Source organism: Theropithecus gelada, chromosome 13 (assembly GCF_003255815.1).
Source record: "Theropithecus gelada isolate Dixy chromosome 13, Tgel_1.0, whole genome shotgun sequence".
Lineage (NCBI taxonomy): Eukaryota > Metazoa > Chordata > Mammalia > Primates > Cercopithecidae > Theropithecus > Theropithecus gelada.
Genome location: NC_037681.1, coordinates 67,968,358 through 67,992,548, shown reverse-complemented (window position 1 = coordinate 67,992,548; position 24,191 = coordinate 67,968,358). Strand labels below are relative to the sequence as shown.

General features: G+C 43.4%; 1 protein-coding gene across 3 annotated transcripts in view; it reads right to left on the bottom strand.

Annotated features, from left to right (window-relative positions):
* The window catches only part of MSH2 (mutS homolog 2), a 102,454-nt gene that overhangs the window by 7,859 nt on the left and 70,404 nt on the right, over window positions 1–24,191 (bottom strand). For 2 of the 3 annotated variants that reach the window (XM_025405778.1, XM_025405780.1), the window contains 2 exons: window positions 23,115–23,287; window positions 20,779–21,229 (listed from right to left, as the gene is read on the bottom strand). In XM_025405778.1, the coding sequence (XP_025261563.1) occupies window positions 21,059–21,229; window positions 23,115–23,287 (344 nt within the window). In that variant the 3' untranslated portion in view covers window positions 20,779–21,058. Of the gene's footprint in view, window positions 1–20,778; window positions 21,230–23,114; window positions 23,288–24,191 lie in introns of those variants that run through there. The other variant, XM_025405779.1, reaches the window with a different exon arrangement.

Below are 24,191 nucleotides of genomic sequence, written 5' to 3'. Positions count from 1 at the left end.
GGGAATTCGGCTTCCAAAACTGAATGACAGTCTGGGCTCCTGAACTCCTGGGTCCACTCACTCCCCAGACCTGTCTTCTCTGATAGCGACGTCAGCTTGAACCCAAGTTTGGCAAATGTGGCTCCTGGGAGCCCCCAGCTCCCACAGTGAGGCCTCTTCTCTCCCCTTCTCTAAAGCCTGCCCACCCCTCAACCCCCAGGTAGCTCCTGCTCTCAGCTCTTATACTCCAGAATAAGCATTGAGAAGAGTGTCATCTGCAGCGTGTGGGGGAGGCAAGGCTGGAAGACATGGGAGGGGAGAAGGGCCACAGCAGGCAGGGCCAGATGGCCTTGGCTAGGCCCCACCTGCCCCAGCACACAGCGTTTTCAAATCGTTTTTCTGGGGCTTCAACCACAACTGTCCTCAAACTCCTCTCCAATTAAGGAGGGGAATGGGCTTCAGAAGCTGACAGTTGAGTCACCCAGGCCTTGGGGAGGCCAGCTCTTTCCTCAGCTCCTCCTGCAGATGCTCAGTCATGGCTGAGCCTGCTCCACCTTAATCCTGCATCCACATGCTTTCTGACTCAATGTTTCTGGGAAACAACATCACAAAAATCAATGTTTTAGTGTCTACTTGGTGCTAGGCTGACTTTAAGAGTCTGGTAGGTCTTTCTATTCAGACTCATCTAGATGAGGGTACCATTAAGCAAATTCTTTAACCTCTCTGAGAATCAGTTTCAACATCTTGAAATGGGGAAACAAGCAATCCACCTTATTGCACTGTTGTGAAGATTAACTAAAATGATTATAAAGTGCCAGACATACTGTCTAGCACAGACATTCAGTGACTATCACTTCCTCTTTTTGCCTCCTCTCCCACAAGTTCAACTTTTCTTATGCGAACATGACTATCAGGGCCCATGCATCCATCCACTCATCCATCCATCCATCCGTCCATCCATCCATCCATCTATCCATCCATCCATCCATCCATTTATCCATCCATCCATCCATCCATCCACTCATCCACTCATCCGTCTGTCCATCCACCCATCTATCCATTCACTCACCTATCCATCCATTCAGCAATTCATCCATGTATTTATATTATGTCATTTATTGAATACATACTATGCACAAACTGCTGCAAGTTGTCCACAGAAGTAGAAGTGGAAATATATAATCTAGAAGCAAAAATTAATTATAAAGGCTATGATATAAATAACTTGGCAAAAAGTGAAAAGTGTCATAAAAGAGGTACAGGGAAAGTGCCAGATTAAACACCCCAGGCCTGTCTTTAAGCCTCAGTTGAAGTCAACTGCCATGATTACACTTTATTTGATAAAACACTTCTCTTTCCCTGATGAAGACCACCAGAATGTTTGTTTCCTTTTACACAGGAAGGTGACTCAAATTCTAATTATCCTGGCCGGGCGCGGTGGCTCAAGCCTGTAATCCCAGCACTTTGGGAGGCCGAGACGGGCGGATCACGAGGTCACAAGATCAAGACCATCCTGGCTAACACGGTGAAACCCCGTCTCTACTAAAAAATACAAAAAACTAGCCGGGCGAGGTGCGGGCGCCTGTAGTCCCAGCTACTCGGGAGGCTGAGGCAGGAGAATGGCGTGAACCCGGGAGGCGGAGCTTGCAGTGAGCTGAGATCCGGCCACTGCACTCCAGCCTGGGCGACAGAGCGAGACTCTGTCTCAAAAAAAAAAAAAAAAAAAAAAAAAAAATTCTAATTATCCTAACCCAGGAAATGGCTTTGTCTTGCCTTTCATTTTACTGTATTCAGTTCTTAGTTGCTCCATGAGGACACTCTACAGAGCCCAGGTTTCTTCCAAGATTTTAATTGGACCTTCCAAGAGGGATTCCGAAACCCACAAAACGAGCTAAATGAAGAGATGACAGATACATTACAGGAAGCCTGCTTGGGCCAGACATTCCCTACACAGTCATGTGCAGGTGAGTCAATCAGCTGAGAGCTCTGCAGTGTCAGCAGCCCACCTCCACCCCTTCAAAGACCCCTCTCTCTCCACCTCCTGGATCCTGCCCACATTTCAAGTCACCCCAGGAAGAATAGGGGGAAAAAGATCTCCCAATGAAAGTGCCTGACCAACAGTGTTTGTAACTGATGAAAGACAAAAATCTCACACCTTTTGTTGCCACAGTAAAAAATAAAGATCCATCCATATGTTGAAACACTCGACTCACAGAACTCTCTGCAGGCTGCCACTCACCCCTGCAGAAGGAATTGACCACAAGGTTCCTGCAAAGATGTTGCTGAGAAAATGCTGCCAGTTGAGTTGTTTGGTGTGGTGGATTTAGAGACAGAAGACCTAACTCTGCCACTTACCAAGTGTGTGAGTTTGGTTGAGGCCCTTTAGTTCTCTAAATCTCCGTGTAGGCAGGGCACAGTGGCTCACACCTGTACTCCCAGTACTTTGGGAGGTTAAGGTAGGAGGATCACTTGAGTCCAGGAGTTTGAGACCAGCCTGGCCAACATGACAAAACTCTGTCTCTACTAAAAATACAAAAATTAGCCGGGCGTGGTGGCACATGCCTGTAGTCCCAGCTATTCAGGAGGCTGAGGTAGGAGAATCACACGAACCGGGGAGGCAGAAGTGGCAGTGAGCCAAGATCGTGCCACTGCACTCCAGCCTGGGAGACAGAGCAAGACTCCATCTCCAAAAAAATAAAATAAAAAAATAAAAAATAAAAAATTAGCTGGATGTGGTGGCGTGTGCCTGTAGTCCAAGCTACCTGGGGGACTGACGCGGGAGGATCAGTTGGGCCTGGGAGGTTGAGGCTGCAGTGAGCCATGACTGCACCACTGCACTCCAGCCTGGATGACAGAGGAGATTCTGTCTCAAAATAAATAAATACATTCATCTCTGTGTATTATCTTACTTGGCTGTAAGTGAGGACTTCACACACCTTGCCTACACAACCAGCTTGTCTGAGTGCCAGAGTGACAATGATCGTGACTGTTCTCTCTGTGAGCCACTCCCAGGAGGTGAGGAGGCACAGTGGAAGCCAATCTTCCTTCCTTCCATCCAGTCAGCATCCTTGAGTGAATAACTTTCCTTTTCTGAGCCTCCTTGTTGTTTGTGAGCATTACCGGTTGTGTACAGATGAAATTAGATCATCCTTGACTGGGCGCGGTGGCTCACGCCTGTAATGCCAGCACTTTGGGAGGCCAAGGCGGGCAGATTACGAGGTCAGGAGATCGAGACCATCCTGGCTAACATGGTGAAATCCCGTCTCTACTAAAAATACAAAAAAATTAGCTGGGTGTGGTGGTGGATGCCTGTAGTCCCAGCTACTTGGGAGGCTGAGGCAGAAGAATGGTGTGAACCCGGGAGGCGGAGCTTGCAGTGAGCCGAGATCGCGCCACTGGACTCCAGCCTGGGCAACAGAGAAAGACTCCGTCTAAAAAAAAAAAAAAAAAGAGAGAGAAACTAGATCATCCATGCGGAGTGTGGCACAAAAACCAAGTGTGCAATAGATTTTAGTTCCCTTCTGAGAGATGTTTGCCATCCCCACTCAGCAGAGCCTCCCTCAACCAAGTTTGGGAGGCAAAGGATCTGCCTGGATCCCCAAGCTCAAACCAACAGAATATTGTTAGGTGCCCACCTCCTCTGATGCCTGGGGCTGATTCTGTTGCCAAAACACCAGGGTTTCAGTCTAGGTCCTGCTGCTCACTGCACAGAAAGCAGATTTCTGAGACAAGGAACACTGCTAGGGAAGAAGGCTTTATTTGGGTGCTGTAGCCAAGGAAATGGGAGATCAGTCTCAAATCCATCTCCTGGACCAGCTGAATTTAGGAGTTCATATGGCAGGGAAGAATTTTAACTACATGTGGGGAAACAGGAATTAGGGAGAGGTAAGGAAAAGGAGTTGGTTCAAACAACAGATGGTTGCTTAGGCAATGATGATGCATGAGGGGTCTGGCGTCTCATTGTCCTGATGTGGTGATCTGGTAAGTTTCAGTTCCTAATACCATCTGCCAGGCCTGAGGGTCAGTTTCCTGAGGAAGGAACTCAGATAAGACAAATGTAAGTTTCAACCTTTCAGAGCTGGAGGGTCCATTTCTGTTTATAAAAGAAAAAACAAAAAACAACAACAAAAAAAACACCGCTAAATATCAGTTCTATAGAACAATTGGGCCAGTTTCAGTTCCCACGTAGAAAGCCATCCAGGCTCAGCAGCTTCTCAGAAATGATTTTCCAAAATCTTTTCTCATTTCACTACACCATCAGTTTCAAATTGTGCTCCAATTCAGCAATCTGTTATGAGACATTAAAATCATTTCCCCACCTCTGGCCTTTGGTAAGCAAAGGGACTTAGTTCTTCATACCTTAGTACAAGGAGATTCTCTTTTTCCCAGGACCATTGAGAGCTCCTACAGTGCCTTAGCATGAGGTAGAACGAGGCACCCCTCTGAGCAGACAAACCACACACACCCCGGCATGCAGTAGCTTACAGGCTGGAGTGCAGTTCCTCTGGGCTACATGCCGGCCGCCCTCATCAAAGCAGAGGGTGACTAACTCCCGGCTGCCCATCCCACCTCCCCTCCTCATCACCACTGCCACCATCATTGTGGCGGGAACTGACATTGGTTGAGGGTTTGCTGGGAGCCAGACACTGTGCTCAGCTTTCCTCATGTCTTTTCTCCTAGAATCCTCACAAATCTCCTATAAAGAAACGTGCAGATGGCTGGGTGCGGTGGCTCATGCCTGTAACCCCAGCACTTTGGGAGGCCAAGATGGGTGGATCACTTGAGGTCAGGAGTTCGAGACCAGCCTGGCCAACATGGTGAAACCCCATCTCTACTAAAAACACAAAAATTAGTCAGACATGGTGACATGTGCCTGTAGTCCCAGCTACTCAGGAAGCTGAGGCAGGAGAATCGCTTGAACCAGGAGGCAAAAGTTTCAGTGAGCCGTGATCATGCCATTGCCCTCCAGCCTGGGCAACAGAGTGAGACTCCACCTCCAAAAAAAAAAAAAAAAATATGTGCAGATATGAGCTGTTTTTCTCAGACTGTCAACCCTTCATTTTTTTGGAGGGGGATATCTTATTTTATTGTTTTTGTTTGTTTTGAGACAGGGTCTCACTCTGTCACCCAGGCTGGAGTGCAGTGGCATCATCACAGCTCTCTGCAGTCTCAAACTTCTGGGCTCAGGTGATCCTCCTACCTCAACCTCCCGAGTAGCTGGGACTACAGGTACACACCACCACACCCCATTAATGTTTGCATTTTTTGTAGAGGGTTTCGCTATGTTGCCCAGGCTGTTCTTGACCTCCTGGGCTCAAGTGATCTTCCTGCCTCAGTCTCCCAAAGTGCTGGGATTACAGGTGTGAGCCACTGTGCCCAGCCTCGAAGGGGGTATTGTTAAAGAAAAAATTATTCATGACACTTGTTATGGATAGTAAGGCAGATGACACAAGGGGGGCCATGGTCAGAGGAACGAGGAGCACTGCAGTGGGATCTTGCAGTTGCGGGGAGAGATTGCACTCGATTCTGACTATAGCATGAGCAAGTGGGGATTTGCAGCCATGGGCAGGGTGGTCAGTGAATGGAAAATCAGGGAGAGGGGAATCCTGTTAAACCAACCCAATAGGACTCTTGCTGAAGGCAGGTCAGGCTGATAAGATGTAGACAGTGGCCAGATACCAAGGCTGGAGGTGTTTCCCTGCCCTGACTTGGCAGGATTCTTGCTCAAACTAGATTCTGCAAGGACATAAGCTGAGCCTGGTCAGGAAGGTCTCGGACAAGCCTCATTAAAGTTTTGGTCAAAAGAGAGTATCCGTCCCTACTTCCTCTCGGTTCGGGTAGAGTTGCCCTGGTGGTCTCTGCCTCTGGTCCGGGTGATCAGAATCCTTCCGGGATCTTAGGTGGCCCCGAAGACAGAGGCCTTCTTTCTCTCTGAGAAAATACGGTAAGGGCTGGGCGCAGTGGCTCATGCCTGTAATCCCAGCACTTTGAAAGGCCAAGGCAGGCGGATCACCTGAGGTCAGAAGTTTGAGACCAGACTGGCCAACATGGTGAAACCCCATCTCTACTAAAAGTACAAAAATTAGTCAGGAATGATGGCAGGCGCCTGTAATCCTAGCTACTCAGGAGGCTGAGGCAGGAGAATCATCTGAACCCGAGACGCAGAGGTTGCAGTGAGCCGAGATCACACCACTGCACTCTAGCTGAGGTGACAGAGCAAGACTCTGTCACAAAAAAAAAAAAAAAAGAAAATTAGCTGGGCGTGGTGGTGTGTGCCTGTAATCCCAGCTACTCGGGAGGCTGAGGCAGGAGAATCGTGTGAACTCAGGAGGCAGAGGTTGCAGTGAGCTGAGATCATGCCATTGCACTCCAGCCCGGGCAACAGTGTGAGCCCCCATCTCAAATAAATAAATAAATAAATAAATAAGAAAAGAAAAAGAAAATACTGTAAGGATCTGACCCTGTTGCTGTCAGTGGCCATGTCCCTGTCACATGAAGGAACCCAAAGACAAAGATGACACTCAGGATGAGAGAGGAAGCAAGGGAGGACGAGGCTGCATGCCCCGCTCCAATTTTAGAACTCAGCTGGGCCTGGGCTCAGCACTCCTCACCTCAGATGGTTCTGGGTTAGAAGGTGGTCTGGGTTGCATTTCTCTCACCTGAAAGCAAAAGAGTTCTGATTATTAGCAGATAGGTAAATTACATAGATTCGATTGCTACCCTCCTTCTACAAATGAGGTTAAAGGTCTGAGGTGCAGAGGCAAAGTAGGGGCCCTTGGGTGAATGTATTTCATCCTGCTTGAGCACCCATGCTGGACGCCATACACATAGAGCAGCACAGAAGTGGTTATTTTTCTCTCTGAAGCAACAACCTATGAAAGAGGCGTAGTCGCATGTTACTGATAGAACTTCACTTCAATCAAACCCATGTGTGCAAGGCTACATTTATGGTCCGCATGAGGCCACAAAACAATTAGAATTGCCTTCAACAGCGGTGTCTTTGATGCATTTGGAATCTGAGTAGTTCACAGAACATGAGGTCCATTAGGAGTTGGTTGTCACGGGTTTTCATTCTGGTTCATTCAGTGCCTGAACCATCCAGGGACCCTTTGGTCACAGGCAACAGAAACTGCCCTCAGAGTATTTCTGGTATAATACAAAATTTGTTAGGTGTTTGTCTCTCCATTTCCTAGCACAGAATTTCCTGAATGATGGAAGTGTATTTTCTTATTTATAATGAGCCCCTTTCAACTATACTTGAGTTTATGCTAATGAGGTGACCCTAGATAGCTTCAAAACAGGGTTTGGTAGCCAGAAGAATCAACCCTGAGTGTAGAGGGTTGGAACTTTCAGCCCCACCCTCCAATCTCAAAAGACAGCAACCTCCTCAACTCCTCCCACCTCAGCCTCCCAGGTAGCTGAGACCACAAGTACGCATCACCATGCCTGGTTAATTTTTTTTCTTTTTTGTCAAGATTGAGTCTTGCTGTGTTGGCTAGCGTGGTCTCAAACTCCTGACCTCAAGCAATCCTCCTGCCTTAGCTTCCCAAACTTCTGGGATTACACGTGGGAGCCACCACACCTAGCCTGGAGTTTGAGTTCAATCACCAATGTCCAGTGATTTCATCAATCATGCCTACTTAATGGAATCTCAAAAAAAAAAAAAAAAAAAAAAATCCTAAACAAAGAGGTTCAGGGGGCTTACAGGTTGCTGAGCATGTCAAGGTGCTGGGAGGGTGATGCATCCCAAGAAGGCATGGTAGCTCCGAGCCACCCCTACTCCCAGCCCCATACCTTGCCCTATGCAACTCTTCCATTTGGCTGTTCCTGAGTTTTAGCCTTTATAATAAACCAATAATAGTAAGTAAAGTGCTTTCCTGAGTTCAGTGAGTTGTTCTAGCAAATTATCAAACACGAGGAGGGCTGGTGGGAACCCCCCAATTTATAGTCAATTGGGCAGAAATGTAGGTAGCCTGGGCACCTTCTTTGCAGCTGATGTCTGAAGTGGGGACGGTCTTGTGGACCAAGCCCTTAACCTATGCTGTCTGGATAGTTATTGTCAGGATTGGGTTGCATTGTTGGATACCCAGTTGGTGTAGGAGAATGAGAGAGCAGCTTAAGCCAAAAGGGAATTGGTTGGCTTGGTGACCTAGAGACTCCCTGACGTAGCCCAGGGACTCCAATAATGTGCTCAGCTCACTTTTGCTCCACCATGCCGCTTTCCCCATCAACATAGAATAGTTCATCTCTCTACATTGATCTCATTCTTTCCCACTGCTGATAGGCTCCCTGGGATGGCTGGGTGGGGTACACAAAGATGAGAAGAGGTGGAGGTGGGGTATGTCCACAGATGGCTATAGCAGCATATAAGCTCAATAATCATGGAGGAAGGAGAGCTTCTCGTTCCCAGAATCTAAAGCTGATGGCATGGCTTGGGTCATTGGTCCTCTTCTGTGGCCAGGACAATGGGCCATGTGATTGGTAGCAGCAGCAACCAGCAAAGACAGGGAGGGACTGGGGAACAAACAAGACATCAGGCATCTCCTCACTGTCAAAGCAGATTTGAGTTTGTGGAAGGCTTAGTGGTGGTCATCCAGTCCAGCTGCCATAGATACTCAGGATGGGGCACACAACTGCTCACCCCTCCTTTCCTGGCAATGGCCACCTCACACTACCTGTGTGGCCTTGGGTCGGTGGTTTCCTCACCTTTAAATCAAGGGTTTGAACTTGATACAGTTGTTTGAAGCCCCTCCCAGCTCGGATCATCCAAGGACTGTCACAGCTACATGAGATGAAGACTGCTTGGGGAAGGGCCACGGCTTGAGCCTCAACCTGTGCAGGAGCTGGTGCTCTGGCTGTTGAAGCAGGGCTGGCCAGAGGCAGGCAGGCAGAAGGGCTGAAGCCAGGACAAGAGGAGAGCAGGCCAAACAGAGCCACTGGTCAGGATGTAGCTGGGCAGGGGCATAAATGGAAGATCAAATTGCTCACGGTGAGTGGCCCAGGCCCGGAAGAACTGATGTCAGCATATTCGAAGTGGTGAGGGTGCTGTCACAGAACTCAGCCCTCGGGCTGCCTGGATCACTGGGGTGAATAGGGTGGCAGAGATCTGGAAGCTCCAGGAGAGGGACCAGGGAGAGGAAAACCTGTATGTGGAATGGAAGCAACTCAGCTTTAGGCCAGGAGGTTGTGCCTCTCCTCACATAGCTACTGGGCTTCCAGGGCCCAGGTGGGATATACGGGAGAATATAAAGCCAATGAATGGCCAAGTCCCCAAGGCTCCCAGGAAATGGTGCCCTCTCTGAACCATCACCTGAAACCTCTGGTGACCACAGAAACTGGGAGGAGGGGTCACCACGGGACTAGCTCCAGGGGAGATTGTGATGCCTGGCTTACCAAGTACCCGAAAACATGCAGGTAGAGTGCTCACGAATCCAGGGGAGACTCGAAGGAAGGGCTGCTTTTGAACTGCAGGAGAGGCCAGTTCAAACAGGAGTCTCCTTCATAGAAGGAGGAACCCAAAGAAAGATGTGGATGGAATCCAAGCAGGTTGGAGAGAGAATGTTATTAAAAGAGCCATAGATGTCTACTGAGGAAAGTTAGAAGAAAGCAGTACTGGCGTCAGAAAGGCCCATGAGATGACCCTGGGGCCTGTGTCAGCAAGGTTCTTGGAAGGAAGGAGTTCGGCCAACGACCGCGATGGAAGTCCTGAGCCGGCCATTCTTTCCCTGGCGTTGCTCTCAGTGAGGGGTCCTTGAAGCACAATTTCTTCCCTGAAGGGAGCAGAGTACTTACAGCACTGCCCTTTAGAAATATGACGCGACTCCTAGAAAAAAAGAAAGGGCTCTCTCCTCCAACTCATTTATGTTCTGGTTTGTCGGTTCTCACACCAAGGGAGAAACTGGTGGGAGTGAAGGAGAGAAAGGGATTCTTTTAGTAAGTATTACGGTCTTCCGAAAGTCTATAAACAAGGTACCAGCTCCGTAATTACCACTTAGATCTGGTGCTCAAAAAATCAGCTCAGGTTCATTACTTCCAGCTAAGTTAATCAACCCCAAGAGGAGGGGAGGAGAGAAACAATTTCCGCATACATAAAAATTTATTATCCGTTCCTATTTTACTTAATATAGTTGTGTGGTGAGTCTCTGCCTGGAAATCGGTGTTTGGGAAGCTCCGGGTGAGAGGAGGCGCCTGAGGGTCAGGAGGCCAGGCTCCAGGCCAGCTCTGCCTCCAGCCAGCTGGGAGACTGCCCTGCCCTCTGGCTCTACCTGTCTGTCCTTGGGAGGGGCGTTTCGTTCCAGCCATGCCAACGTTTGAGCACTCCGCTACCCTTCATTACATATAGGGGGACAGTATGCCCATTTGGGCACAGCAGAGTCCCTGCTCAAGGGTGTTGATAATTCACATCCCCCAAGGAGCCTACATTCCATGCATGAGTGTTCCCTGAGAGCCTAGCACTGTGCCTAGCACTGTGAACGAGACAGACAAGGTACTGAGTGTTTAGCTGGATTCAGTGGAAACAGCTATTACAGAATATAGTCCAAAAAAGCTATGAGAGAAAGAGAAGGAAGACCGGAGGCCAAATGAAGCTTTGAGCAGAAATAAATATGAAAGACTAGGTGAGGCTGTGAAGATGGAGGGCACAAGAGACATCATCATCTCAAAGCATTTACCAAGCACCAAACTGGAAACTCCATGTCATTCACAAAATGCGAATGCTTTTCAAAATGAGTTTTGGGAGTGAAGACTCCATTTCCTAGGCTCCAACAGTGTAGACGTGTGACTCAATTCTCCCATGAAAGATGCAAGTGGAAGCACTGTGTACTTTTGCTTCTTTAAAGGTGGAACGAGAATCTTTGCACTCTCATCCTTCCTGCTGCCTAAAATGTGGATACACTCGTTGGAGCCCTGGCAGTCATCTTGGGCCAGGAGGTGACCTTGAGAGGAGAAGCCATGCACAGTGGAGAAACCAACTCAAAGGTTCCAGGGTCTCTGCTGCATAATCGTGGAGCCACCTTACTAGCCCTAGACAGCCCACCTCCAGACTTCTTTTACATGAAAGAAAAACAACCTCTAATCTATTCATGTCTGATGGTCTCAAGAAAGTCACTTAGCTCCTCTATGCCCCAGTTTCATTTATAAAATGGAATCATAGTATCTACCTTAGAGATTGTTGAATGTTTGCCACAGACCTTGCTGGACTGAACAAAGGAGGATAAACGTGGGAATAAAGACAAAGACAAAAGAGTGTATTTGGAAGAAGAGGTCAGGGGGCTCCTTGCTTCTAGGGAACAATGGCCCTAAGCTTCTAGAGCCCTTTGTATTTACTGAGTAAAGGAGATAAGGAGAAGGGGTTGGTTATCAGGAATGCTGAGTTGGTCACAACGCTCAGGCCTTTGGCTCCCGACAAATGTTGGCTATTATTACACCTTATTTATACTACTATTTTTTAAACTTTTTTTCCCAGCAGCTTTACTGGGATATGATTTATATGCCATAATAGTTTGCCCACTTAAATGTGCAATTCAGTGGTTTCTAATATATTTATAGTTTTGCTATTATCACAACTTAATTTTAGAACGTTTTTATCATCCCTCAAAGAAACCTTAACAGTCACTCTCCATTTCCCTTCTATTCCTCCCCAGACCTAGGTATATATTTTTTAAACAATAAATTATCTTTAATCACAATTTAAAGGGCGCTAGAAGGTACTTTATGATCACAGGTACTCCTTAAGACAGATTTTTCCATCAGTTTAGATTCTCCCCAAGAGAATGACCTTACATTACAATGCAATTTATTTGGGGTAAGAGTATGACATTGCGTTGGATTTTTCTTAAGGTGTCAATGTGCAAAGTGAATGTCACTGTTTAAATATACTTTTAGACCGTGTTTTTTTCCGTATTCACTTTCAATATTGATTTTTATGAACACAAATCTTTAAAAAAATCAAATAGGATCATCGTTAGGCTTATGATGAAAAATGGCAGCTCCCTTCTGAATGCTGCTCTGTTCACTGTCCCAGAGGTAGCCACTTTCAGAATCTTCTATCACTTACCTCTACATTTTTTTTTTTTGAGACGGGGTCTTGCTCTGTCACCCAGGCTGGAGTGCAGTGGCCGGATCTCAGCTCACTGCAAGCTCCGCCTCCTGGGTTCACGCCATTCTCCTGCCTCAGCCTCCCGAGTAGCTGGGACTACAGGCGCCCGCCACTTCGCCCGGCTAGTTTTTTGTATTTTTTAGTAGAGACGGGGTTTCACCGGGTTAGCCAGGATGGTCTCGATCTCCTGACCTTGTGATCCGCCCGTCTCGGCCTCCCAAAGTGCTGGGATTACAGGCTTGAGCCACCGCGCCCGGCACCTCTACATTTTTAAATAACACGCTGATACCACTATTTATTTTCCAATTTTAGACATCATCTTACAGAAAGAGCAGATTTATACCCTTCCCTTATCCTGATATAATTTTTTAGAAACAGGGTCTTGCTCTGTCACCCAGGCTGGAGTGCAGTGATCACATCACAGCTCACTTAACTCTTGGGCTCAAGTGAACCTCCTTACCTCAGCCTCCCAAGTAGCTGGGACTACAGGTGTGCACCACCATGCCCAGTTTTTGGGTTTTTTTTTTAATCTTTTTTTTAGAGACGGGGGTTTCACTATGTTGCCTAGGCTGGTCTTGAACTCCTGGCCTCAGCGATCCTTTCACCTCAGCCTCCTGAGTAGCTGGGATTATAGGCATGAGCCATCATACCCAGCTATAGTTATTTTATTATTTTTCTTAAATCACTTGTTGGTGTTTAAGTTAAAAGTAAATGAAAAAAATTTACAATTGGCTGGGCGTGGTGGCTCACGCCTGTAATCCCAGCACTTTGGGAGGCCGAGGCAGGCAGATCACAAGGTCAGGAGTTCGAGACCAGCCTGGCCAACATACTGAAACCCCATCTCTACTAAAAATACAAAAAACTAGCCAGGCATGGTGGCAGGTGCCTGTAATGCCAGCTACTTGGGAGACTGAGGCAGTAGAATCGCTTGAACCCAGGAGGTGGAGGTTGCAGTGAGCCGAGACCACGCCATTGCACTCCAGCCCAGGCAACAGTGCGAGACTCCATCTAAAAAATAAATAAAATAAAATAAAATTTTACAGTTGAGGTGGGCAGTATACCATCATGACATTTACTCTTTAACAAAAAAAAGTTTGATATTACTAGGCCTAATAGTCCCCCGACCCTTTCTTCCCAATTGCTTTGTGGATGTTTTGTAGTTATTAATTCAACCCCAAACTCCTCTCAGTACCCTCAAACATATCAGGTCCATTCATTGTAGGTTTTTCCTTGCATACCTCCTTCCTGGTGGCCCTGTCCTCCAACTGGTTGGTCTCTAGACCTGCTTCAAGCTACTATTATTCAATCTTTAAAGTTATTTGAGGCCAGGCACAGTGACTCACACCTGTAATCCCAGCACTTTGGGATCACCTGAGGTCAGGGGTTCCAGACCAGCCAGGCCAAGATGGTGAAGCTTCGTCTCTACTAAAACTACAAAAATCAGCCAGGAGTGGTGGTGGGGGCCTATAATCCCAGTTAGTTGGGAGGCTGAGGCCGGAGAATCGCTTGAACCCAGGAGGTGGAGGTTGCAGTGAGCTGAGATCACACCACTGCACTCCAGCCTAGGCAACAGTGAGACTGTCTCAAAAAAAAAAAAAAAAAAAAAAAAAGTTATTTGAGTCATACCCAATTCTGAAAGATACAGCTTACTTTATTTGTTCACTCTCACTAAGATAGGCGCTCCCCAAAACCTAGACTTATGTTCATTAAGCTGGAAAAGCCTTGGAAGTGTTGCTTTCATCCAACCACCTTGCCTTTTCTCAGGCAACCACAAGTTGTTCAATGCTTCTTCCCCAGCTTTGTCGGCTTGGAATTCACAGGGTCTTTTTTCTCCAGTTCTGGTTCCAGTTTAGCAGTCACCAAACGAGCTTCAGGGAAAAACATCATTGATGAGTATCTCTAAGCCTTAGCATACTTGGGCTGCTAAGATCACACCTAACAATAAAAAGTAAAGTAGCAAAGTGCTCTACTGCTTAGATAATTATGAGCTAGATTATTAACATGGCACTTAAAGAGGGAGGGAAGAAGTGAAGACCTACATGGGGTGGCTATTTGGATATGGCCAGACTGACTGCAACAGAGGCGTGAGCTCCTTTTTAGTATGTATGGAAAAATCCTTTCATATCATCATGAAAATGTTAGCGAGCACCCCAAAGGGCATAAACTTGTGACCCTTGGCCAAATTCAGATTTAAAGACATATTTGTTTGGTCCATAATGTTTTTAAATTTTTGAGTGATTTTACATTGAGGTGTTCACTTTAACCCACTATTCTCCGCATCTTGCACCTGGCCTTGAAGGTATGGCATTTGAGAACTCTAATAATCCAACCCCCTTAAGTTACAGAAGGGAGGCAGGAGGAAAAACAGTGATGTTTAAAGTCACACAGCTAGGTGGTGAAGCAAGGATTAGAACCCGAGTCAAGCAGTCTTCCTAATACACCACATTACTGCTTACTTGAATTCAATTGCACATTCAGGCCTATAAACCTTAGTCATGCGAAATTTACTCCATAAGCACATACTTAAGAGCAGAGTAACAAAGAGAATCTCCAGGGTTATTCCCTAGAGCTTGGATAAAACATTCCTGGCCCTTGATGGAACATATATATCCTCCAAGTGACTGGATTTCAGGGCACCAGCCCTCAGCAACCTGCTTCAAACACTGCTGACATTTTATTCTAACTCATTTGCCACACTTCTGGCTGATCATCTCTCTTTTCATTTAAACACAATCTTTCATCCAAACAGGGTACAATGCAATCACTTGGTTGGATGCCAGCATTTGGTGACTAGTCAACTTCCAAAAAGATGCAGCTTCCTAGCTGCTCACTTTCCTTTGTGTGAAAAAGTCACAGGAAAGCAGCCTTGGTTGCAGCGAACCAGGTGGGCAGCAGGGGCCCAGGGGGATGCCTCTGGCTGTGTCTGTGGCAAGCCTCACATGGGAGTGCCAGGGCCCACAATAGAATTAGAAATATATCTGTACCACACTGTTCTTAATCCTGGTGAATTACCCACACCACCTGCTTCGACACTTAATAATTTGAGAAAGATTAAATTTATCACATGTACATCTCAGATTTGTTGGAGATAGGGTACTGGGGTTCAACTCCCAGCTCTGCCACTTACTGGCTGTGTGACCTGGGCAAGTTCCTAAATCTCTGTACATAGGTTTCCTCATCTGGAATCTGTAGATAATAAAAGCACCTGCCTTTCAGGATTAAGAGGAGGAGCTTTGGGGAGCCAAGCACAGTACTTCACACTTTTCAGATACTGACAAAGTATTTAATGTTGCCAAAGTTTTGTGTTTTTTTTTCCCGCCCAGGCTGGAGTGCAGTGGCGCAATCTTGGCTCACTGCAAGCTCCACCTCCCGGGTTTATGCCATTCTCCTGCCTTAGCCTCCCAAGTAGCTGGGGATACAGGAATCCGCCACCACACCTGGCTTTCTGTATTTTTAGTAGAGAAGGGTTTTCACCGTGTTAGCCAGGATGATCTTGATCAGACCTTGTGATCCGCCTGCCTCGGCCTCCCAAAGCGCTGGGATTACAGGCGTGAGCCACCAAGCCCGGCCAAATGTTGCCAAATTGTTAATCCACATTGTGATGTTAAAGATTCACCATGGAGTCATTTTCGTGATTGATTTGGCTGAGTCTGATAACGTTTAGCAATGAAACACATTGGAATTGACAATAAGTATTAAGTTTTAATCATGTGAAAAAAACGGACAAAATGTATCTTGCTGGATGGACAAGGCATATTAAAATTGCAAGGCAGTGGTTGAATTTTAAAAAGTTGCATTGTCTTAGATTTAATTATACTGAATATGTCATTTACCTATCTATTCATAAAGTTATTATTTATAACATTTATTGGACTAATTCTGTCAACAAAATTCCAGGAAATAAACAATTGTGATAGTGATAGGTTAATTGCTAAAGTTGTGTTTACTGGTTGATTCTGAACACAAAGGAATTCATTGCTGTTGTTTTTTTGTTAGACATAAGAAATTGCCCACTGACAGAACTTTTTCTTGTTTCTAAATTTAACCATTTAAGTTTCGAATTTTTCTTTCCCTCTTTGAGGTGAACCCAGGGCAGCAAGCAACAGTGTGATCTTCCACTCACCAAGTCCAGAAGTAAGACCAGGGCAATCCTGTTAAGGCTGCCCAACACCTGCCGTCTCCATATGGTTCACCCCACTGCTGAATTTCCCACATGGCTGGACCAGAGACATGTATGGGCACTTTGGTTTGGACAAACCACACACCAAAGCAAGTGTGTGCTGACATACATTGAATTCGAGCACGTTCTGAATGTTGTCTAACACCATGAAATACTGTTCTTCCAGGGAAGTCAAGGAAACGGCTGTAGCAAATGCAAGGCAAGGGCTTCCCATTGTCCTCCTTAGAACAGGAGGCGTTGATGACTCCCAGCAACAAGACATTGTCAACAAGGGATTATTTCCTCTGTGATATCCTAGCACTGCACCATAGAGGTTAACTTCTGAAGCAGAATAAGAGGAAGTAGTAGATTTATCAATCAAGATAAGTGGTGTGGGTGTGAAGACAGGGCAACTTGGGCAGAAAACTATTAAACTGGGCTTCCACTTCGTTTCAGTGTAAAAATACGTGTAACATTCTGGACATTTTCATCATTTTCTCTAGCCGCACCCTATCTCCTTAACCCAAATACACTGAATCCAGAAAGACAGTAACAGAGATTTCCTTTGTATATGAAAATTCTCTTTACTCATTTGTTCTTCTCCATAAGCTAATTAACATTGTTTAATTTATTTCAGACCAGGGACTGGTTTTTCCTGACTATTCTGTATACCATTTTAATCAGCAGAATGTAACTAACAAGCTTAAAGAGCCACTCAATACTGAATCAGCAGCTCATACCATATGCTGTGGGTAAAAACATACTTCCCAAAAAAGCTAAATGCAGAAAGACCAAGGATAGAAGATGTATTTAATACTCAAGAAGTCTAACAGGATGTGGAATATTGAGATTTTAAGGGGGAAAAGTTATTCTTTAAATACATCTACCCTAGTCACCGGGCTAGCTTAGTCAATAGAGTATGAGACAAGACTTAAATATATCTACCCTAAAACATCTTTCTTATACCAGTTTTGCTACAACTTTTAACTCCAAAACAGTATTTTAAGGAAAAAAAAATCAAATTACAAAAACAACTTCATCTTAGCTTCTTAGTGCTAATTTTTTTAAAGATGCAAAAAATCATGTATTTTCTCAGAAACATGGTTATGTGGTCAACAGATTTCTTAACAGTAGAGTTCTAAATTTTGGATAATATTTATATATTCAGCTTTATTCTGGTATTACCCAAATTCATGTTTGAGTGGGAAAGAAAAACCAAACCACATTATAAATTTAAATTTTAAGAAAAAAACCTTTGACAGGTCAGAAATTAGTTTATATTTTGCTTTACATACACCATTCTAAAAGGAAGGAAACGCTAATTGAAGGCCTGGTTTTACATTAGCATATTCATGTAATAAGCACAGATTAAGTTTTAAACTTCTTAAGCAGATCTATTATGTATCTTCTCATTTTTGAAAACATCTTAGAACACTGTCTGTTTTAGAGAAATGAAAGCAGCCTGATAGACTACATGTTTTCTTGGAATCAAGTCTCCCCCAGTTTCTTGTAGCCCTAACAACTAAAACCATGAGCTGATTTCCATGTTAAACATGCTTCTGTGCAGCAATCTAAAAACATTCTTTCACAACTAACCACAGGATGAAATATTTCATTGGAATTTAAAATTTGCTTTTTGAATTTTATGAAAGCTTTTCATGTATAAGTGATTAGGACGATTTGTAAACCAATAAATATTTCCACATTTAAAATCTTCTTCTGTAAGTTTGCCTTTTTCCTAAGCTTTTGGTAGCCAGAAAAGAAAAACTGATGTAACCCACTCTAAATTAACAACAACGAGGAAAAAGAACTTGGTAAACTGAGTATGTGAAAGGATTCATTGGCCATACATTTGTTCTCATACCAAACTTTAACTGAATTAAAAGAAAAAATTGCAGTTAACTATAAAGCAAGCACCTGCAAAACCACTACTCAGGTTAAAAACCAGAACTGTGGCCCTCCAGAAACCCTAAAGTGCCCCCACCCCATCAGCACCCCATTTCCCTAAAGACAATCACTCTCCTGATTGACACAATCACTTTTTCTTTATAGCTGCCATCCCAAAGACTGCATCCCTAAACAATACCACCTATTCTTAAATTTCACATAAATGAGAAAAAACCACCATTTTTGTATCATTTCTTTTACTAAAAGTTTTAAGATTCCATCTATGTTATTTTGTGTAGCTGTAGTTCATTTTCACTGCTGAGTTGTTTCCAGTGTGGGGGTATTAGGAACATTCCTGTATACATCTCGCAGCACAATGGGCAAAAGCATCTCGAGTATGCAGCTAAGAGCAGAACTGCTGGGTCGCATGCATCTTTTCAATTTCACCAGATAATCTGAACACCCCTAGCAGTGTTATTCCACATCCTCACCAACAGCTGGAACTGCTACACTTGAAATGTTTGTTACTATGGTGGTGGGAGGTGGGGAGGTTGGAGGTGGCCTGGCATGGTTTTCATTTTCATTTTTCTGACTGGTGATTAAAGACCTTCTCATGTTTATGGACCACTTAGATTTCCTCTTGGGTGAAGTGTCTGAATTTTTTAAAATAGCTTTATTAAAAAATAATTCCTACACAATTCATCCGTTTAATGTGTACAATTCAACGGTTTTTAGTATATTCACAGACATGTATAAACATCACCAATTTTAGAACTTCCATCTCACAAAGAAACATCGTATCCTTTAGCTTTCACCCCACCTACCCATTCCCTGGCACCAACCCTGAACAACTGCTACTTTGTCTCTACTGCTGTCTCTATTCTGAACTTTCACATGAATGAAATCATATGTGTAGACTCTTGTAACCAGCTTCTTTCATTTAGCACAATGTTTTCAAGGTTTATCTAAGCTGTACCATGTAGCAGTACTTCATTCCTTTAATGACTCAATAATAGACTCCGTTGTATGGATAGACCGCGTTTTGTTTATGCATTCATCTGCTGATGGACATTCGGGTTGTTTCCACCTTTTGGCTATTATGAATAATCCTGCTATAAACATTTGTGTACAAGTTTTGTGGGGACATATGTTTTGATTCCACTTGGATATACGTTGGAGTGGAATTGTCTGAGGAACTGCCAGACTGTTTTCCAAAGCAGCTGCACCATTTTACATTCCCACCAACAGTGCATGAGAGTTTCAATTTCTCCACTTCCTTGCCAGTACTTACCATCTGACTTTTTGATTTTAACTATCGTAATCAGTGTGAAGTTGTAGCTCATTGTGGTTTCAACTTGCATTTCCCTGATCTGCATCTTTTCATGTGCTTACTGTCCATTTGCATATCTTCCTTGGAAAAATATTCAGATTCTTTTTGTTAATGAGATTCTTACGTGACCCCTTTTCTTAGTGTTTTTATAGGAGTTCTTTATTTCAGGTATTAAAAAAAAGAAGAAAAGAAAGGCAGTCTTGCTATATTGCCCAGGCTGGACTTGAACTGCTGGGCTCAAGTGATCCTCCTGCCTCAGCCTCCTGGGACTACAAGCATGGGACACCATGCCCAGCTCTTTGATATTTTATATGGTACCAGTATGTTCTTCCATTATGAATCATGTCTTTTCACTTGTGGTGCCTTTTAATAGAAGTTGTTAATTTCAATTAGCTAAATAAGTCAAACTTTATGGATGGTGTTTTTCTGTGACTTAAATTCTTCCCAAAGTCAAGGACATAAAAATATTTTCCTATGTTATCTTCTGAAGAACTATAAAACACTAAAACCTTGATACTGTTACCTTGTACATTTGGTCTAAAAATCACTGAAGGTGATTTTTTTTGGTTTTGTTTTGTTTGAGACACAGTATCGCTGTATTGCCCAGGATGGTGTGCAGTGGAATGATCACAGCTCATTGCAACCTCAGCCTCTCCCAGCTCAGGTGATCCTCCCACCACAGCTGTCTGAGTGGCTAGGACTACAGGCACGCACCACTATGCCTGGCTAATTTTTGCATTTTCTTGTAGAGATGGGGTTTTGTCATGTTGTCCAGGATGGTCTTGATCTCCTAAGCTCAAGTGATTGCCTGCCTTGGCCTCCCAGAGTGGAGGTGATTTTTATATATGACATGAATTAGGGGTCCAATTTCATTTCTTTCTATATGGATACACCACCAGTCCACTGCATTTATTAAAAGGACTGTCCTTTTTCCCTCACATTGCGTAGGATTAGCTGCTAATTCTTAACCCCTTCATCTCTTTATTGTAAAACAGAAGAAGTAGACTAAATCAGGGTTCTCAACCTGAAAGGTTTTGTTAAAATGCAGATTTCTAAGTCTTATCATAGACCAGGGATGGGAGAATGGCAGACGGGATGGAGGCTCACTGTAGGACTCTGGATGTATAATAAGCTCCTTAGCTAATGCGTATGCAGCCAACCTGGCTCCTGCCAACAGATGGACACTCTGGGGGAGTCACTGGCAAAGATCTCCATGGAGCCCTCCAGTTTAAGATCTTTTACAAGGTCTCTGGACTATCTGTTTCTTCCAACATATTTGGGAACAAGTGTGTATAGAAGTCACACTGCAAAGAACTACAATGCATCTCAAATTCCACAAACTACATGATTTTATTTATAAAATTCAGCACATCACTTATTATTGCCTATGTCAATTGCAAACAGTCCTCAGTTACAGCTCTCATTTTTCAAAATAAAGATCTTTGAAAATGTCCTCACAGACAAATATTACTAAATATCTTATTAAGTTGATAGCCCATGGGCACTGACAGTTAACACTATGGAAAAAGAATTAATATAAAACAATATAAAAGTATCACAGACAATTAGCTTATCAATATTACCTTCATTCCATTACTGGGATTTTTCACGTAGTAACTTTTATTCGTGAAATGATTTCATTTACAAAGCTATTATTCTTTGCTATTACTTCAGCTTTTAGCTGTTTTAACTTTATTGTGATGTTTTCTTCTGACATTTCAGTAAAGGGCATTTGTTTCACCTTGGACAGGAACTCCTGAATAATTTTTTCACCTTGCTGAAAAACATGTGAATGTCCCATTAGTAATTAAAATATCTTTTCTAAAAGTCTTGTTAGACCGTGACAAATTGTTTCATTTCCATCTAAACACATCACCCATTTTTAGAAATTTTTTTTATTTTTCATATTTTTAGAGACAAGGGTCTCACTATGTTGCCTAGGCTGGTCTCAAACTCCCCCCACATTAGCCCACCCAATATTTGAAGAACATATTTATTATTTATGTGTGCACTGTCTAGTTCCCAAATTCCTCCACCTCTATAACTGATAAACTTTAATCCTCTATGAAAAAAAGAATTCAAGGTTTACAAAGAATACTGGAAGGCAAAAACTGTCACTGAAAAGTTAACACATACAAAAGATGTTTCTTTTTTATTTTATTGCCAAGTTATTGCTGCTTCAGAGAGCATGAATATTACTTGCTATGTGACTCTTGGGCAAATTCCTTAACACACATTCCTCATTCACAAAATGGGAATAATGTTACCAACCTCACAGGGCTCAAAATACATTATAATTAATGTTATCAAAAGTACACAACGTCTATTTTAATTGGAAACAAGGGATTACATAAGAGTCTGCCTAATGCTGGATCACTGAAAGCTATGATTTCAACACATTAAAGTGCAAATACAAAGACCACTTCATATTTGGGATGGCAGCCTGCCATACCTAAAATTATTAACGAATTATATTTCTCCTGCTTGTATAGGTACAGCAGATAAAACTATACTTTTCAGGCTCAAAACCATACACATCATCTATTATTATTGTAGCAACTATCTATCCTTCACATAAGAACAATAAGAAATTCACAGGTAAAAGCTAAAAACATAACAAGTAAAAAGTTGTCACAATGTATACTGCAGTAAATGTTTCCAGGACCAGGCAGTGAAATAAGATTCTTTTATTTTTATAATTGAAGAGAACTAGTAATCCTCTAATTTAAAAAAAAAAAAAAAAAAAAGGGCTGGGCATGGTGGCTCACACCTGTAATCCCAGCACTTTGGGAAGCTGAGGCAGGCGGATCACGAAGTTAGGAGATTGAGACCATCCTGGCTAACACAGTGAAACCTCGTCTCTACTAAAAAACACAAAATATTAGCCGGGCGTGGTGGTGGGCTCCTGTAGTCCCAGCTACCCGGGAGGCTGAGGCAGGAGAATGGCGCGAACCCGGGAGGCAGAGCTTGCAGTGAGCCAAGATCATGCCACTGCACTCCAGCCTGGGCAACAGAGAGAGACTCCATCACAAAGAAAATAAAGTAATTAATTTAAAAATTAGGCATATGTTTGGGTCTTTCTGTGTCAACACCCAAATATGACCCATACTCAAAGAAAAGCCACCATAAAATCCACTTCTCCCATGAGAACTGAAACATCCCATCCATCATGGTTTCTTTGAATAAATATTTGTCATATGCCACTTTATTCTCTGTGTCACATTCGTTATTCTTATCTCCCCAACTAAATTCTAAACAAATAGAGGGCAGGAATTATGAATCATGCTTTCTTATTTGTCCTTTTCTTACCTAATATGTAATTTAATAACTGAACTTGATATATTCGTTTATGAACAAAGATGTACCTAGCTATAGTCTATAATAACTAATTTTAGTGAAATGACTAATTTTAAACCTATTCCTTTACTATATTCCTTTATTCCTACTTTGGTACTTGAAATCGAATCTTGATCATGCAGATGTATATACTGCAGAAATCAAAATGACACAGAAATGGATTCTTTGCCATCAAACAAATTGATTAAAAAATAAGCACTAGAAACACAGAGGGGGAAAAAAAACACCAAAAAACCTTCATCTTAGTGTCCTGTTTATGTAATAATACAGAAGCTAAGTTAAACTATGAAAACAAACTGACAAACCTCTCTTTCCAGATAGCACTTCTTTGCTGCTGGTTCCATATCATATCCTTGTGATTCTCCAATATACTGAAACTCTTCGAGTTCCAGGGCTTTCTGTTTAGCACACTCTATTACATGCTTAGGGAAATTAGCAAGCTCTGCAACATGAATCCCAAAACTTTGATCACAGACACCTATAAGAAATTTGGGGAAGCGTGAGGAGACAGCATGAGAAGAGACAGCAATTTATGTAAATGGAATTTATCCTTCTCACCTTGTCATTAGAAAACTTAATTTTGGATTACTTCAAATACATTAGCCAAATGTATCAGAGTAACAGTTAAAGGAATTTTGATTAAGTCTCAAAAGAAAAGTGATTATGACTTGGCACACAGTGCTGTATTTTATCCTTGACAAACGTAGAAAAAATAAAAATAGGAGATGAAAAAGCTCAACAGATAAACCTTAAAGGCTTAGATAAATATCTAAAGAAAAATTAATCAAGCCAATATCTCTGAGGCTTTCTCATTTCATGGGAAGGGAAGGGAGGGGAGGAGAGGAGAGGGGGAGGGGAAAGGGAGGGAGAAGGGAAGAGGGAAGGAAAGGGGAAGTGAAGTAGAAGGGAAAGGGAAAGGGAAGGGGCAAGAGGAGGGAAGGGAAGGGGAAAGGAAAGGGATGGGGGAAGGGAAGGGATGGGGCAATGGAAGCGGGGAAGGGAAGGGAAGAGGGAAGAGGGAAGGGAGAAAGGGAGAAGGGGGAAAGGGGGAAGGGGGGAAGGGGGGAAGAGAGAAGGGAAGGGAGAAAGAAAGACATGTAAAAGTGTCATTAATTTGGAGTAGCATTTAATTAAAAATATTGATTTATTATTTGCAGGAAATAGTTAAAACTGAGTCAAGACTTTTTAAGCATTTAATCAAATGATGATTGCAAAGTTATTATAGAGCTGTTTTTGCCGCAATTATTTATCAACTGTAAAAAATTTTTTGGCTTTGTCATGTATCTCATGCATTCTAGAACTGGACACTTTGCACAACTAAAGGAAGCAAACAAAAATAAAGTAGAAGCAAATGTTTGTTAAACATCCACAGTGAAGGAGGA